At 40.1% G+C, this 18,854-nt stretch overlaps 1 protein-coding gene across 2 annotated transcripts; it reads right to left on the bottom strand.

Annotated features, from left to right (window-relative positions):
• Positions 1-311: 311 nt before the first annotated feature.
• Positions 312-18,701, bottom strand: LOC137261576 (adenylate cyclase CyaB-like). 2 transcript variants are annotated; one of them, XM_067799350.1, is made up of 5 exons: positions 18,548-18,640; positions 14,485-14,656; positions 4,415-4,516; positions 3,453-3,578; positions 312-1,817 (listed from the first exon to the last, which is right to left on the bottom strand). In XM_067799350.1, exons 1-5 carry the CDS (start codon positions 18,625-18,627, stop codon positions 1,671-1,673), a joined length of 627 nt encoding a protein of 208 aa, XP_067655451.1. In that variant the 5' UTR covers positions 18,628-18,640; the 3' UTR covers positions 312-1,670. The 2 variants fall into 2 exon arrangements, with proteins under 2 accessions (XP_067655451.1, XP_067655452.1); XM_067799351.1 differs by lacking the exon at positions 18,548-18,640 and adding an exon at positions 18,653-18,701 and having other exon boundaries at positions 316-1,817.
• Between the last annotated feature and the right edge of the window lie 153 nt (positions 18,702-18,854).

Here is an 18,854-nt window from a genome sequence, read left to right on the forward strand (position 1 = left end):
ACTTATGTAAAAGCCTTGATGCATCCGACAAAAACAACTTGCACTGGAGCACCAATGCAATACCCTTGATGCATCTGACAAAAACAACTTGCACTGGGGCCACCTATGTAATAGCCTTGGTGCATCCGACAAAAACAACTTGCCCTGGTGCTACCTATGCAATACCCTTGATGCATCCGACAAAAACAACTTGCACTGGGGACACCTATGTAATAACCTTGATGCATCGGATAAAAACAACTTGCACTGGGGCCACCTATGTAATAGCCTTGATGCATCCGACAAAAACAACTTGCACTGGGGACACTTATGTAATAACCTTGATGTATATACAACTTCCACCTACTGCTAAATATACATGTATATATAATGACTGAGTTAAGTATTGATGACCTAACATCATTTAACAAAATTATTCTGGGTCTGATAAGATAATTGTATCTTACTTCATAAAAGTTCACAGTAACAGTCATTCAGCTACTGTCTGTGTAGAGTCACTGTTCCAGGCCAGTCCGTCATCATTCTGTTTACCAGCTGAAGTATGTTGGGTGCAAGCCACAATAAACATGCGGTTGTATTTTTCAGTTTGAGGCCGCGCCAGTCCAAACTCAAATGCTTAAACTGAGACCTGCCCTGTCAGTTTAATGTGCACAGGAAGCTACAGAAGATGAATCTTCATTGACACTTTGGATGATAACTAGTGAATATGATGTTGACAAAACAAAATCTTTACCAAGGTGAATCTTGAGATTCAAACCTACAAGCAGATCAAAGGAAAAATAAAGGGAGACAACTCAGCACAATGACACAAATGTCTATCATTCCACTAAACCAATGGAAAGATATGTAAGATTATGGGATGGTATTATTCATATGGAACCATGAATTTGAAAATACAAACACTGGCATCTTGGCTGTTTGGTAAAATGCAGCACCGGGTACAACATGAGATAAATGAATACAACACTAATACTGAAAAACACCAATATCATGTTTCCACCTATTTTGATATTTCAACAAGTTAACTGTAAATAAACACATTTTGCCTTGCAAATATTTCATCAACTTACTTTGTATAAAAGTTTTAAAGTATCTGTGTTACAATTACAAACCAAAAAATGAGCACTAAGAAATAATTCTGTCCTCAAAAACAATGTCTTTGAATTACACAGGTTTAGTTACCATGGCAATTGATGAAAATATACTACCCATCAAAAGTTTAGACACACTGCGTAAATGCAGTCACTTGCTTCAGTCAACTTTTCTAAACTAGATTTTGCAAAATATTGCATTAAGGAACTGTTCACGCATGAACTGATGTATTGTAAAACAAATTCATATCATTGAAAAAGACTATTGTCTCAACTTAAATCCATGAAACTCACTGAAAATTGGTAAATTCGTAACAAAACCTAAACACCAAAATGCAGCTGTTAACGTGCAGGATATCTGCACATGCTTTTCAGCAGTTTGATGAATCATCCTCGTGCAATTCATCCACAAAAAATTTGCAGTTGGTTTCCCCAAATTAGTGGCGAAATTCATCTTCGATGTAATCACATATATATGTACATAGCAAATAGTGAGTGCTTAAGTGAGTGTAAACATCTGATGAGTAGTATATTAGAGAATCTGTAAGCAGCGTAACAAAAATATAATTCAGATTTGACTTAGTTCTCATTAGTGTTTTGCTTTTCAAGAATGAGGTCCATGTAGGCTCCCTCTATGAGATCACTCTCCTTGATCCCGAGTTTGGTCATGAGGTCATTGGCGATCTCCTGGCCTTCTTCCATTGCCTGTCCAGGCTTCATCTCAACCTGAAAGAACCACAAAAGAGAAGCTGGTTAGTGATGAGAAGATGGTTAGTGAGAAGTGGTTAGTGATGAGGGTGTTACTGAGAAAAACTGTCATCTATTGCACTACCATATATACCCTAAATAGCACCCTGACTGGCCTAAATGCCACGTGTGGATTACTAGTCATTACTAGTTCTGGAATCTTGTAAAAAACACGATTTTAAGGATCAGATAAGGATTGACTTCTTCTATCATCGCCCGCAGCGATGAGGATTGATGTTTCTAAATTCATCACTGGAGTGCCTGATTCAGATTCTATTCTGCAAAAGAAACATGAGTACCTTTGTATGCTCTATCATTAAAATCAATGGTGGATTGATGCTGATAATAATAATCATTATCAATGGGTTGTCTGATCCAGATTCTATTCTGTAACTGACACTTTCATATAGCTGGAACATTGCTGAGTAATTGCTGATAAAAGCAGCAACCAAACAAAGACCAATGCTAACAGATGCCATGCATGCAGTCTAGATATTCTAGGAATATCACAGCAGGGGTGCACCAGAAACTGGCTTCACACATTGTGGGGAATTAAACCCATGTCTTTGGCTTGACAAGCTAACGTTTTAACCACTAGACTACCCTAGCAAAAACATTTCATACCTAACTGCTGTAGCACATTCATAATGACATAAAGCATGAGATCCACTTAAACACTAACATCATATAACACACTGAAGATATCTTATCATCCAAAACTGCGTTCCACAGGAGATATCACTTGTGTGAGATCAAATGATAACTGCTTGGAGATATCGTTTTGGCAGTAGATTTTGTACAATGCCCTAACAATGCTATGACATCATGAACTTGATGATGTCACAATGCTATGACATTACTACACTGCATGTCTAATGGTAGTATGGTGTTGAGAGATGTAAATGTTTCATGGAAACTAATGAAGAATGATTTTGGATGATAAATAGAATCTCACCCTCCTGTTTATTGATATCAATTATATCAAACTCATTGATAAAGTTAAAAATATCCTCAGCAAGCCTCTGATATTTGTAACCTTATCAACTTTTGTTGATATAACTGATATCATAGGACACTTGGGTGAGTTTCTCTATGTTTAAATGCATAGAGTACAGTCGCATTATAGACAGTGACATGCATTTCATACTACAAGAACATGATTTGCCAAATATGGTACCTCCGGAGTCCAGCGTGAATGCTTTTCTAACATCACAGTATATCAGCGTAGCATGAGCAATGACATATCGACCATGTCTGTTATCGTGTCTGGCAGTTCAAAGGATGACACAGCCTGACCACACACCCACAAAAATTTCGTACCCAAGATCTATTCTTCATGTTGATTTTTTACTGTGTTATCACATCCAGACCATCACACAAGAAAAGAAATTTTCTCTCCAAACACATCCGTTACCATTAATGTTAATAAACAATTGTAACCTTTAAATCCACGAAACAAAAAAAAAAAAAAAAAATTTGATTAGTTCCATGTTCATTGTACTTGGACAAAAAATGTTTTTGCATTTTCCTGTGTTTTTTGTTTTTTTTACCAAAGAAATACAGGTCCATCCAGAAATTAAAATGATAAGGAGTTGTCAGCCAGCATTATCTCACCTCTAGCTCCATGAAGTCTCCAAGGCCCTCGACACTGTCCACATGAACCCTCGTCTGACCCACCATGTAGAGATAACGTGTCTTCCTCACTGTTCCTTTTATACCATACGCTTTCCCTAAAGTTATCTGAAAGATGAAAGATGGCATCCTATGCAAGGCTTCAGTTACCACCCTTGTCCGTTACCTGAGAATCCCCCACACATTGAAGACACATTATCAAACACAAACAATCCATGAAATCAAGCTAATTCTAGCTGTATGATTAAGAGAATTATTTAAAAAAATAATGGACCAAAGACATTAATCAACATTCCTTGTTAAAGTCCAATCACAAATGACGCCCTACCCTGTGTGTGGTGTTACTGCATACTGCACATATAAACTGTAGGATGTGTTTTGGAGACCGTTATTCCACTCCACAAAGCGTTTGTAACATTACGACCTGTTGTAACTCTATACTTTATCATAGGTTTACGAATGTCATAGTGCTAAATATATTCTGTGGATTGGGATCCTGTTTTACAGACAAACATTTGTGGTCATGATGTTTGTGTAAGAATATAATTACTTATTGGTTGCTGAGGAAATATTTTACCCAGATGTACCTGTTTACATTTAGAAAATCCTGCAGTCAGGAAACAGATAATCTGCCACATTTCTGGACTAAGAATGCTGATGTCCACGAAAAGTTATGTCTTTACATAAACACATCAGAAATTGCTTTCACACATTCTAACCACGTGGGGAATCAAACACAGGTCTTGGCGTAATGGGCAAATGCCTAACCACTTGGCTACCCTACTGTCCTGGAGAGGAAAGGACAAGTGTGCATGTCAAAATTTTCGTTCACATATTAACTGTATACACAGAACACTTCATGCAAATGCAATCAATTCACTCCTACTTGTGTCAATTCTTCATGTACAAAAACACTAAAAATGGTGAAAAAGACAAAAGTGTACCTTCAGATTTTCTGCATCGTCAGTCACGCTAACATGATAGTTGGAGACTTTAGGTCCTGTTTGATCAGAGCGTTTGTAGTATATCAGCTGTGCTTGTTTACCCTGTAACACGGGGAATGAAAACAAAAAATGTTTCATTCAAGTCAGATCATGGCAGCTTGTACATCAAGATAATTGATCCACCAGCTAACATCATATTATTGGGCCAGTGTTGGCATCGTTCTCGCCTGTACCGTTGGTACTGGCATGACATATGCCATTATAGAGTCAGTATTGGACCAGTGCTTATTTTCCTTTAGTGACAAAACTGGAGCAGGCCACATATGGATGTTTACCGTAAACACACCACAGTGCTGTACTGGCCCAGTGTACTTCCTGTCTAGGAATTGGGAGAATATCTCAGGACAATGTCAACTGCTCTAGATAGGTGGCAAAAATGTAGAGAGTGACACTTTCCATATTTCTGAGTGTTAACTGATGCAATGTGACTCTAAAAGGTAACAATCTTTGTTTTGAATCACTTGTAGAGACTATTTTTGCTACTCAAGCTAAGTATAAATTTTGATGAGACAAGAGCATTTTGAAAATTTTAAACATTCGGTCATTCATCATGTATGCCAGGAGGAATTAAACTCACATGGATAAACTTGTGTTTTGTTTTGTTTGTCTCCTTCAGATTATTTTTTTTGGTATCAGCTTGTTTTAAAATGTAGAAATGGTATTAAACTGTAAAGGGCCAATTAGGCAACTGTTATGGCTGTGTACTGGGCCAGAGTTCTCTGCCTGAACTGGGCCAGCTCAATGCCAGAGAGCAAAATAGAACAGGTCCAGTTCTGAAATGCCTTAAATGGGCCTGATGCTCTAACTACGTGATGTTAGCCGGGCCAGGTTCATGTCAGAGTACACAGTATATACAAAACATCAGTAAGTCTTGATTATAGGGTGAAATAGATTCATTTGGACAATAAATGCAAAAAAAATGTTGATTGAAACTGTATGAGTGAGTGAGTGAGTTTAGTTTTACGCCGCACTCAGCAATATTCCAGCTATATGGTTGCGGTCTGTAAATTGAGTCTGAACCAGACAATCCAGTGACCACATGTACGAGCATGGATCTGCACAACTGGGAAATGATGACGTGTCAAGCAAGTCAGTGCGTCTGACCACCAGGTCACCTCTTACAACAAGCATGGGTTACTGACGATTGTAAGTCCCTGGTCACATGAAGTATAATCTAATTCTCTGTTCTGAAAGGCAGACGACAACTCTGATCTTTGATGCATTTCAGCAATTAACCTGTACATTTTCATGGGTCAGTCATGAAATCAAATAAGGTTGTTCTGTTCTATCAAGAAACACTCGCTACTAGCACAATTTTCATAGAAGAGTAAGCTAGCTCCTGAAATACATATACTTCAATTCAGTTCAGTCTCCAGTCATGCTTTTGTTGTGAGGTGAATGTTGATGGGGATAACTGACACTACTTCTGTGTGAAACACAGTAAATTACCAGCTTTAGAGGTGCAATGGTGCAACAAGAACTCAATAAGATACGCTCCCAGCAATAGTGGCACCATACAATCTTGAATGCTAACAGAGTACATTCTAGTGGTGTTCCGATTAATCAATTTCATTTATGATTGATCAGTAGGAAATCGAAGGAATCGATCATGATTTCTGTGATCAATCATGATTGGTTAATATGTATCTACATGTCTGTATAGTGTAAGCAAGTAAGTATTGACACTGTTTTCAATGTGAATTTCACTCAGTTACACCTGTCACAGCATATGTCTCCATCTGTGTTATATAAGTCAGTATTTTACAACAGAGGCAAGAATTTGTGCCCATAACAGGGAGCTCCCTGATTTGCTCATGTGACTGCATGTGACTGGTAAAGGCCAATGACAAGACTCAACAGTCTCAAATCACATTGCCTGGAAGTCAAACACTAACTTTATGATCAATCATTTTGATAATCCAATGATAGATCAGGAATTTGCAACCAATTCCCAAAACTAGCCCATTCAGAAGTTCATTTTCATCCCTTTTGGCTACTGTATCATTTGTAACCAAGTTTCTCAAAGCAAAACTGGGATACTGAAGGAAGAAACACATATGCATAGGGTCATTGTGAAGCTGTTTATAGCCACCTTGGAGATATAAGAAAATCTGCATAAACTGGTTGACCAGTTTCTTAGATTCTTCACATTTTCACATTGTAATGTACTGTAATGTACTGTAGTGTACTGTAGTGTACTGTAGTGTACTGTACTGTACTGTACTGTAATGTAATGTAATGTATGTGTTATGTATCATAATTACAAAAAATACAAGGAATAATTGCCATTTGTTATGCACTAACATCCACACACAGGAGTGGATACAGATTTCTCATAAAGGGAGGGGAAGGAAGGGGAGGGGAGACAATCTAGTGATCAACAACATGAGCATGATTGTGGTATAATTGTCGACAATGTCATGAATCCTGACCACCTGAAACCACTCGTCTCCTCTTGTGACAATCATGGGTCAATGAAGACCATTTGTAACCCAGATCTTCACAAGTTCAGTAATTATTAAGATCAGCATCTGACTAATGGCAACAAAAACTAAAATATCTCTCAGAACTTCTTTTCTCTTGAGCATGAAAACAACAACCAATCTACTTCTCCAGAATGTGATAGGTGAGATGAGATGAGTTTAAAGGGGCACTGGTGGAGAACATTTTCTGTGGACTGGCCGTTCCTTTTGTTATTGTCTTTCTCCGTGAGTACCGGGATGACATCCCAGAATTCATGCCTGTACAGTATAGACCGTTCAACAAAGTTGAAATCATTTTTACTTCATTATTATGAAAACAAATGAAACACAACATGAATCGTATTCCACACAAGTCCTAAGGTATGTAGGTTGTCTTAACACAGATTCTGCTGAATGCTACAATGAATAAATTAAAACAAAATGCCAATATTAAATTTAAAACAGACTAAAATTATTGCAACAATGTCAGGCTATTACCTTGTTCAGGAATGTATCTCTCAATATCCACAGAACGATATGCCATGCATCTGCTCTAAATAATCCTGCTCTATGTCATTTGTCTTTCAACAGTGTAATATGCTAAAAAGTGATGAACCATTTCAGGTTTTTAACATTGGTGAAAAGTCTCATTGGTCACCCAAGATAGCACACCTGGCACCTAATTGTACAGCGTCCACCATTCTAAGTAATTTAGCTAGCCAGTTATGAGAAATCAATCAATCAGTGTACTGGCAGTTAATTCTTTGAAGAAAGGATTTTGTTTTAACACTCACACTTCATGACAGGCAGTCGTGGCACTTTGACATATCCACAGTGGAAATGTAACTTTCTGAATAAAATTGATGTTTTATACTTATCCTGACTCATGCTTAATTGCTTATCTCCTCTTCCTGGTGAAGGTAGTGGAACACCTGAAATCCCTTGAAATTCCCTTCTAAAAGAAGCGGACGTAAATTACACTCACCCACGAGTAGCCTCCCCTTTCTCTGACTGACTCATGCTTAATTGCTTACAGAGTCCGACGGAAACGGTGGTGGGTCAGGCCATGTAGGATTTTGCTGGCTGTCAAATTACGTCCAATAATTCCCCCCTTAATGGGAACCTTTAACGGCGATAATTCGGTCCCGTTCTTCTAATATTCATTGTAAATTCTGGGATCACATCCAGTCGAACTTGTCTTCAGCAGAAGGCTTCTTTGACTGGAACGTGATGACATCCAAAATAACTTGCGTTCTGCTAGTGTCTGATACAACTGAATGCAAAGATATTCCCATCAAGACTAGTTGCAACCCTTCTTCAAGTACAAGTATCTTCATTACGAGTACAGGGTCATAATCACATGACAAATCGGGTGAGTGAACTCAGTGCCTTCAGGGAGCTGTTTGTTGCTGCACAAATTGGTGAATGCCAGTGATGCCCTCCATGTCTATGTCTCGTAGATAATGGTTGTCAAATACTGTGTCTGACTTTCAAAAGCAGCCCTCCATTATAGTTGATAGCGAGAATTTCCCATGTAGCGCTAGTGTAGAGGCCAAGGCTCTGACTTCATGTGGGTTGGAAGCTCGCCGACGTTCCACTCCTGCTGCTTTCTAGGCTCTCAGTATAACAGCTCTGGTCCACACTGAGATAGTGTTGCAGAATACTTCCGTAGGTGTCTCAGCAGATATAGGGATGAACAGGTGCTTGAAACATTGTCTTCTAGACTTGGTACATCCGATGTATATCTTCAATGCTCTGACTGGACAAAACGATAAGTCTTGCGTATCATGAGGTCCAAGGCTTGAAGACAAGGCCGGTATGCAGAACTGTCTGTGAGGGTAACCTGACAATTGAATTTTCGCAACAAAATCCCATCGTAGATCCAGATGAGCTGTCTCTTAGTGACTTGCATCAAACTTTGTTCGATTGAAGCCTAGAGCATGAATTTCTGACATTCATGCAGCTGTAGCCAAGGCAAATAAAATCAGCGTCTTCTGAGTCAGCAGTTCAGTTGAGGTCCGGTTGAGCAGGTCATACGCATCACTTGTGAGATGTTGGAGTACAATGTTTAGATCCCATGCTGGAGCTCTAAATCTGCGTTGTTGATCTTCCCACTTGATAGGGCGTAGTAAGGCGAGTAGCTCAGGTACTTCAGTCAGCTTGGTCCCCGTTTCAATGGTGACGACTGTGCTGAGAGCTGCCAAATACGTAGATAATGCAGAGCCTTTCAGACCTCGGGAATAATCTGCTATCTAAGGAATGTGTCGCCTTCATCACGTATGCCACAAATCGTTTCCACTTGTCATCATACATGGTGCGAGTGGATTTCCATAAGGCTAAAGTAACTGTTTTCGCTGCTCTCTCTGAGTATCCTCCGTGCTTTAAACAGGTCTTGATACGGTCCATACGTGAAGTCGAAACAGATGGTTTGCCGTGTGCCTCTTCTGTGTGAGGATGGACGAGAAGATTCTTCCAATCTGGTAATTGTGGCATTGGTTGTCCTAACTCTTCTATAAGTATTGGAAATCAATGTCTTGTTGGCCCGTATGGCACGACCCAAATCAGTTGTAGCCCTTGCATCTGTTTGATTTTCTTGATGACTTTTAGTAGCCTGATAGTGAAGTTCAGCTGTAGACTGAGCTGACTTCACTCATGATGAACTTGTATGCCATGAAGATGCGTCATTTTTCGTCTTCAGATAATCAACACTGTTCATAATGAGCAATTTGACTTTCGAAGGAAGTCTATTTATAGCTGCCTGCCTGTCCGATCAGAAACTGTCATTCATTGCTGCAAGCCTCCTGATACTATAGTGATAGGCAACGTTGAATCTGCTGTTAGAAGATCTGTATGCCGCTTGAAGAATCAAATGACGCTGTAAACTGCTAATCTAGTGTGTAATCGACATCTTTCCCATCTTTTCTGTAACCACATGGACACAACTTTCTGACACTGGAACAATAACACCACTTCCTGTGCAGGGCGTTGTCTCTCAGAGATTGTAGACCTGACCTCACCGGTCTAGCACTCAACTGATCATCGTGAAATCTTGTTCGGACAGTGATACCCTTGCTAGCATTCAGGTTTGGCGAGCATGTGTCTAGATGAGTATAAACACGCGAAAAATAACTCCCGCCGCTTAAAGCTGATGTAGACAGATTGTCTTCCCGGTAGATGTGTTGGAATTTTCCCACTGAAGATAATACCAACATGTCTTGTGATCGGAGGTGCAGTTTGCAGCGGTATCTTGTAGTTGTCTCGAGGAATCTTCGTGACATATTTGTCATTGAGAGTTCCCCAGGTCTTCCAGTAGAGTTGAAGACGACCACCCACTTGAGACGGTTGCATGGGAACGGCTAGGAGTAGAAGACTCCACTCGTTCCTAACCTGATCTTCAATGTTTACCTCCTCTTCCGTCCCTGCACGCTCTGGTATTAAACTTCTTATCTCCCGCTCTCTAGACTCTAGAGAACTTAGACTTGTTAGTGTAGCGCTGACTTGTCTGCTTGAGCACCATTGGCAAGGTGTGACTTCATGACTTCTACAATATTGTAGGCACTGACCACGGGGCTTGATTGATATAGGGACCTTTTGAAAATCTCACTCCATGATGAGGTGGACAAGAGACCTTGTCGACGAAGTAGATTCAGTCCTGCAGCGGTAGAGGCGAGGTGTTTGGACATAAACTGCTGATCCTTCCTCTGTGTGACGAGTGCTGACAGGATCATTCTCTCTTCCTCATTGACAGACTTACTGAACTTTGAGATGAGAGTCTCACTGATGGCTCTAGATCGAGCTAGTCCAAGGAAGTGGTGACAAGCTGAGCAAGTCGCTTGTTGTCTATCTTGTACGATCTGTTACACGGCACTGCTGATGACCTTGTATGCCTCGTCTACATCTAGTGCTCTGATGAAGGGCTCCATATAGTGAAGAAGGAAGTGACAAGCGTTGAATGGTGGCATGTGTTGCTACTGACTTGAATGCTATAGATAACGTCTTGGGATACCGTAGATATCAGAGATATTGGCAGAAAAGTCAACGTGTCAATGTCTTTATTCTTCATCCTATGGGCGTTGGATTCATTGGAGTCCTTGGATGGTGAGACTAAGTCCAGACCATTTGTTATCCACGATGTGACTTCAGAGTCCAAGAAGAGGGGCTTCCTCTGGAGATGACGATTGGTAGTATCTGTCTTCATCCATCTGTGAGTGCAACGCTTTTGATGGAGGCCGACGACCCTTCTAATGTAAGTCCAGGTCTGAAGGGGACGACGAGTGCTGACAGCGCCTTCAACGAGCTGGGGAGACTGATGAAGATCTTCTGCGTTGACGAGTAGACCTGTGAGAGCACTCACCCGAGTGAGCGTCCTCACTCACCCAAGCGTAGTCACTCACGTGAGTGCACTCACCCATGCTGGTGTAGGTGGATCTTTCTCCAACTGCAACGGGATGACAAGGACGACAGTGACGATCTTCTTGAGCAGCTGCTCTTCATCCTCTGGACTGAGTGCAGATCTAGTTGAATGCAGATCATCAGGGAGCATCAGTAGACGTAGTTGAAGATTGTAGTCGTTCTTCAAAACAACGCTTTTCCAAGCTCATTGCCTGAAGGCATCTGCGTCGAACTGCTGTGTTGAGTGTAGTGACAGCTGACTCGCAGAGTTGTCTGCTGTGGTGACCGAGGCTGATGATGAAGTCTGCGTTGTCTGATGACCCTCGTAAGGGTTCTGGAGCGGTGACACTGCAGTTGGGGCTGATCTAGAAGACAACAAAAATCACATTCTGCTTGTTGTGTAGAATCATCATAGATATGCTGTTCCTGTAGAGTGACAATCTCGTCGCCGTACGACTTCTTTGTAGAAGTATGTTGATTCTGTGATGACTTGGTTGCAGATGACTTCACGTTCGACGACGATGATGATCTAGATTTCTTAGGCTGCGACGGCCCTGTCTCCGATGAATTTCTCTTCTATGGTCTAGAGGACGAGTCACTGGACCCAAGGCATAGCCCCGGAGACACGCCTGACTGGTCACTGGAATGAATTTCAGCAGTTACCTGAAGCTGAATCATCCGATCTAGACATGGCTAACGAAAGCCAACGTTGCCTGTCCCTCGTACTTTTGTGAACAGAACGATTTTATAAAGTAAATTCTGAAACAGATACATTTCTGCAAAATTCACAGCGAATAGTGGAAGAACATATGGGCTTACACACCGGACAAAAAGTGTGGGTCAATGCGCCCAAAACGCATGCGCAGTGAATAGGTTCGCGGAGATTGAAACAGTATGCATGCTCGGAGTATGAGGTCATGAGCAGTAGTCTAATCTTGGTTGTGTACACAAGTAAATAATCTACTCGTTACATTAGAAAAACTTGTTGATTGTAGTAAGCAGCCTCTGCCACATAGAAAGCTCAATGTCTGGTTTACTGACACCTGTATATCCGCCTGCCTGTCTGTTTAAGACAATATACAACAGACAGCTTCAATCATTGACCACATGCAATTTGAACTTAACACCTATCAGGCTATGCCCCATAAACAAAATTAATTGATTTATGACTCATGCACCTGAGTCCAGTCTCTGCCACATTATGTAATTAGGCAGGTGTGATACTTGTACACATGACAAGTTTTTATGTCTGTGGGTTGCAAACAAACTACAGCCATTTTTTCAGATGACTGGATTTGACGGAAACTGGTGCAAACTCTTTCAAGTCCTGCTTTGTACTTGGACGAATGACACTTTCCAGTCACGCAGTAGTTCACCATCTCTGCTGAGATGATTCTTGATTTGATCGAACTCAAATTCAGAGAACGTGTATTTACAAAACCAAGCATCTCTATATACATTCTCTAGGGATAACAACTCATTCTAGTGTAAATGATTTTGTTTGACAACGGTATATGAATCCATACCGAAACGATGCATCAAGTACAATATAGGAAGTTGTTATCCATAAAGAAGTTTCCTGTGACTAGCCATACTTATAAAAGGCCCCTCAAACAGATCATCTTTCTGTACACACGAGCCCTCAGCGTATCAGCAAACGAACCCGTCAATCGGAAGTCGTCGTTACCCTTGAGTGCACAGCCACCCACTAAGACTGGGTTCGGTCTCCCGAGGGCTTCATTTCGAGGGAAGTAAGCCCAAGTACAAAATATTGCACATTTGAAACACAATTGTACGCTTATAATTTTGTTTATTCATTTTCTAACAAGCAGCAATGTATATTAGATGTCATAATAAGTGATAATTGTGTTTTAATTCTGTTTGATTTTTTGGTTGCATGTGACCTTTAAACCAAATACTGCATATGACATAAATTTAGTTAAAGGACCGAAATAGTTGAAAAACGTATCGCCATAATCTGGACTCCAGAAGCTTTCAGCCGCCCTCATTGGGCGATGAGAGAGTAGCAAGCATGATCAGTCAGCTGACCGTTTGCGTGTTAAAGGGGAGGTTACTCCTTGGGGAGTGTATTTTAGAAGGGAACTTCAAGGGATTTCATGTTATTCCACTACCTTCGCCAGGGAAGAGGAGATAAGCAATTACTCATAAGTCAGGATAAGGAAAAATGGTAAAAGCAATTAATCAATCAGCGTGTTATCGGTTAATCCTTTGATCAATGTTTGTTTTTGTAACCCAGCTGATAAACCTTCTGGTATCACTTACATGCACATATTACATAACATGTGATACATTTGCCATATCAGACTTTGATTTATAATGTTGTCTATTTACTCCAGACAGGAAAAATGCCAAATGGGAACCTTTGTTGAGTAATCTGAATGGTGTTACTACTAATTATACCTGTTATAAATTCATTAACTGACCATCAAGAGAATGATGGCAAATAACACGTGTAGGTTTATACCATCAAACGAGGGTTACAGCAAGGAAGATGTAATCCCTGCAGCCTGAAAACACTTATGACCAAAACTGTTTTGAGGATACCAACGGAACTTCGTTGTTACATAAGAAATACATATAATACATATGAGTGACAGTAACTTAGATCCAATACGGCGATCCCAATCCCAGTTTCTTGTGAACGTCCCTTCCAAACAATCGCTAAGCTTGACTAATACAAGCACCTGTGGGACCACAAATATCCCTCCTCTGCTGGAGACCTGGGTAGGTGTGACTTGTTTGTCAGTTGTCAATTAGGGCGATGGAGATGCCCTTATCTAGAAGAATGTTTGCACAAAACGCGGGGGAGAGATTCTAGTTTTCCCGAAGCATATGGAAATTAAGACTTTGCAAATGGTCACTTTTGAAACAATGTCACTGATTGCACAACTGATTTTGATTGCAACCAAGTGCGAATATTGAGCACTCGCAGCAGTGAAACGGACATATCGCAGAAAGATACAACTTGATCAACCTCTGAAGGAGGAAAATGGGGGAAAATGTGTGAAACAGCAATTGTGTATTTACTATAACAGAAGGGAGACAATTCCCTGGGTAAGAGAGGATGAGATGTTACAAACTGCTGTAAATTCACTCTCTCTCCTTCACTACCATTCTCACATTGACAATTCTCACCTGAGACTGGCGCAACTTCAGCCGACCTGCAGGTGTGACAAAGAACGTGTCTTCCTGTTTCAAGACGGTACAACCAGCATCACTCAGTTTCTCGGCTGTTTCTCGCAGAGATTTAATGTCAGGGATGTAAGCTTTGATCTCAACGTTGACTGGCATGGTTGTGAACTTGGTGCTGTGGAAGTCGAAGCATCACAGGTTATTGATCAGGCCCTCCACGTACATCCTCAGTGATGAAGGGCACTATTGCCTCCATTGCATTAGGTTAAATACCTCAGACCCATTCGCTATCATTCTCAATGATGCAGGTCACTATTCTCTCTACTGCATTAGGATAAATGCCTCGGATCAAGTCACATATATCCTCAGTGATGCTTGGAGGTATTGTGGGGATTATATTAGGATCAATACCCTGGACCAATTCACTAACAACCTCTTACATAACTTGCAATAATTATTTCAGCCAACTAGCTGGCTGAGGTTGCACATGAGAAACAGATGCAAAACTATGGATGACCAAACTCAGCAGGGAAAGCTCTAAGTCGAAGATATCAGCAGAGGGTGGCAATGTCAGGTGAGGCATTTTGAAATAGGCTCCAGTCACATTCTGGTGATGTCACTTCTCAAACAAAGCCATGATGGTTGTGAGTGAGTGAGTGATTTTAGTTTTACGCCGCACTCAGCAATATTACAGCTATATGGCGGCGGGTCTGTAAATAATCGAGTCTGGACCAGACAGTCTAGTGATCAACAACATAAGCATTGATCTGCGCAACTGGGAACCGATGACATGTGTCAACCAAGTCAGCGAGCCTAACCACCCGATCCTGTTAGTCACCTCTTACGACTAGCATAGTCGCCTTTTATGGCAAGCATTGGTTGCTGAAGGCCTATTCAACCCCAGGACCTTTACAGGTCCAATGATGGTTGTGAGTGAATTCAGTTTTATGCCACTTTTAGCAATATTCCCGCAATATCATGACATGGGTCACTAGAATGGGCTTCACACGAGGTATCTATGTGGGGAATTGAACCAGACTGGTCAGTATGACAAGCTTTTGGATTGTTTGCAGTGAGGCTACCAGAATCAGAACAGATTCATTTTGCAAGCAAATTAAATAACCTATCTTCTCCATATAAATATTCTGAATCTCGCTCAAGGTCTTGGTCAGTAAAATCTGTATACTGTTGTTCAGTGAAGTTGACCTTCGTACATTACATATTTTTTTCTTTAATGAATATTTAAAAACGTCAAAAAGTAATACAAAGAATTACATATTCAATACTCAATAATCACGGATCAGCTGTCCTTTGTTATGAATGCATAAGTGCATCGCTTAAGGCTTGATATTAACACTTTTCAATCACACAAGACTCAAGACAGAGAATCCGTATTTTCTGTATAGCTTTATTATCCCCTAAATCCATTACCAGTAAATGTATCCAGATTAACGGTAGTTATACACACACGAGGAAAAATTATGCATTATTTATTTCATATTCCAAAGTTCCGCATTCTTCCTCAAAAACATTTAGATGATATTGACCTTATGTTTAAAAGTGTCCAAGATACCTCCTGTATCTAAGTGTGGCCAACTTTCAAAGGAATTTTTCGATGCCTACAGGTTCATTTATTGGTGTTTGCTTTCCCTTTACTGGAATGTTCAGAAGAATTTTTTTAAGTTTGAAATTGTACAAGAAACGAACAGACATGAAAGTAACTATATAAACTCTATGTAAAAAAGCATTTCATTACTGTGAAATTAGATATATATCCTATTCATTTGTCCTACTATATTATTTGAATATTACAAAATAAAATAAAGGACGGGTTTGTTCAAGTGAGTGAAGGTCAAGGAAAGGTTTGCTGAAAGTTTAACCCAACGAACAAAATCAATCAAGCTTCACGTTTTCCTTAGCAGTCATCAGATTCATGTCCTTCTATACCAGTCACCTGCAACACAGCTAACAGGGAAGTAAACACTAACGAAACAATGAAATTGAGCAAATAATTCATGTATGTCTTGTCGACTTGTAACTAAGAACCATTATTATCATAACTTTCCAGGGGTTGTGAGTGAGTGAGCCTTCGACAATGTACCCATGCTGGTAATCAAAACCTGGCCCTTCTGCATGACAAGTAGACTAACAGCTAGTCTCTGAAATTAACATATTCTACTGAAAAAAACGTTCTTAGTGAAAAAAAATAATATAATGAAATGGCACCCTGACACTTTCTTCATTTTCAGACCTGAAGCTATGGAAATCTAGACTTGCCACATTTTCTAGACTTGCGTGGGTTTTCTTGGATATTTATACTTCAGGGTCTGTACAACAGACTACATGACAAGCAAAATACTGCTTTAACCACGTAGCTACCCCACTTCCTCTGACGTCAAGTAGAAACAGGAGAACATCCATATATACTGAACACAAGTCTCATAATGTGTAGTATCACCAACAGCAAATGACAAACTTCCATGAGTGAGTGAGTGAGTGAGTGAGTGAGTTCAGTTTTACTCCATACTTAGCAATATTCTGGCAATATCACGATGGGGCACATCAGAAATGGGCCTCATACATGGCACCTATGTGGGGAATCGAACCAGGGTCTTTGGCGTGAGAAGCGAATGCTTTAACCACTAAGCTACCCCACCGCCAACCCCCAACTTATGATGACATCCATACAAGGTCACTGAATCTTCCTACCCTTGAATGGTTTCTGAGTTACTTAACGCTATATTGAGCAATATTCCTGCCACAAGACAGCAGTCAGTAAAAAAATCAAGTCTGGACAAGACAATTCAGTGATCAACAACATGGGTATCAATCTACGCAATTGGCATACAATGACGTGTTATTCAAATCACAAGCCTGATCACCCAATCGAATTAGTTGCCTCTTATGTCAAGCATGGGTACCTACCCCAGACGTCTCTTACAACCCTTTTTCTCAAACAGCTCACTAGTTAACTTAACAAATAATTGGGTGTGGTAGAAGAGGTGGATTCAGGGTTTTCAGAGGGGTTGAAATGTCAGAAAGTGACAGCTAGCATGTAAGGTGTCAAGAGTGAGTGACTTTAGTTTTATGCCGCACTCAGCAATATTCCAGCTGTATGGCGGCATCTAAGGTGTCAAGAAAGAAACAGGGTTCAATACAGAAACGTTTTGTGTTTTGGCTTGCTTACATGATCATGTCATAAATTATGTTGGTCATTTCACTATATCTACCATGTTAACAGTCTCAAGTACACAGTCAACCTGCCAAAATCTGGTTAAGCTTCTAATAGCCATTTACCTTCAGTCAACTTCAAGATCAACAGAGTAATTAGTGACTGTTGATAATTTATGGCTAGGAGATTGATAATGATTGGATTTTCACTGAGAGACATGTACAATGTCAATAACACCCCTCCCCTAAAATTTATGTAATAAGTAAGAGACCTCCCTGCATGTCATGTACAAAATCAATGACCCACTGAAACCTCCTTGTACATGTGTGCAAACTTGATGACCCCCTACCTACCTACCCAGAACAAAATGGGTGCCCCACCGACTCCTACCACTTTAAAGTCATCATCTCTCTCCAGGAATAAATTATAAATAGTCCTGAGATAGTTAAAATTTATCTTCATGCAGTCTACTTCAAGATCAATTCAGTAATTATTGTGAAGATATTTTCATTCTTAAGCGTGCTGGACAGTAACTGCCACAGCGTGGAAGAGTTAGCACTTGGATGGAGTCAAATGTAACATACATGTATTACAATAGGTTGGAAATTTTGGCGGCAGTTAATGAACCCTGTTTTGGTTATGTTTATCACATAATCCTCATCTTGTCTTCAGAAAAAGTTGGGTAACACACAGTTTATGAAGGTAATAACTGAATAAGTCCATCAAAGTTTTCTAACTATAATGCAAAGCTGTCCAGTAAGATCTTACTGAGGACTAGAAGCAATCATTAACACAACTACATAGGTAATATCTTGAAGAGGCCTTGAACAGGTTCTACTGAATGAGACAAAAACTAAGATGAAATCTATGCAATTGCCGATTATGCACCATCACCTAGTGCTCCTTTGACGTGACACATTCAGAAAACAGCTGACAATCCTAACTCTACTCAATATCATTATTTTGAATGTCATAAAATACAAACTGTAAATAATGCACCTAAAATTTCCACTCTCGTGCTAAAAAAGTTCTCAGATGTATATTTCTTGATGACAGTATTCCTACGCGACCTATATTTCATTTTCTGACACATACGGATTTTTGTCGCTGTCATGATAGTAGATATTCATTGAATATCCCACCAATGTCAATTCTTTTGATGTGAAAGGACACCTTTGTTGAATGAACAAGAATACAGAAA

The sequence above is a fragment of the Haliotis asinina genome, chromosome 14 (genome assembly GCF_037392515.1).
Source record: "Haliotis asinina isolate JCU_RB_2024 chromosome 14, JCU_Hal_asi_v2, whole genome shotgun sequence".
Lineage (NCBI taxonomy): Eukaryota > Metazoa > Mollusca > Gastropoda > Lepetellida > Haliotidae > Haliotis > Haliotis asinina.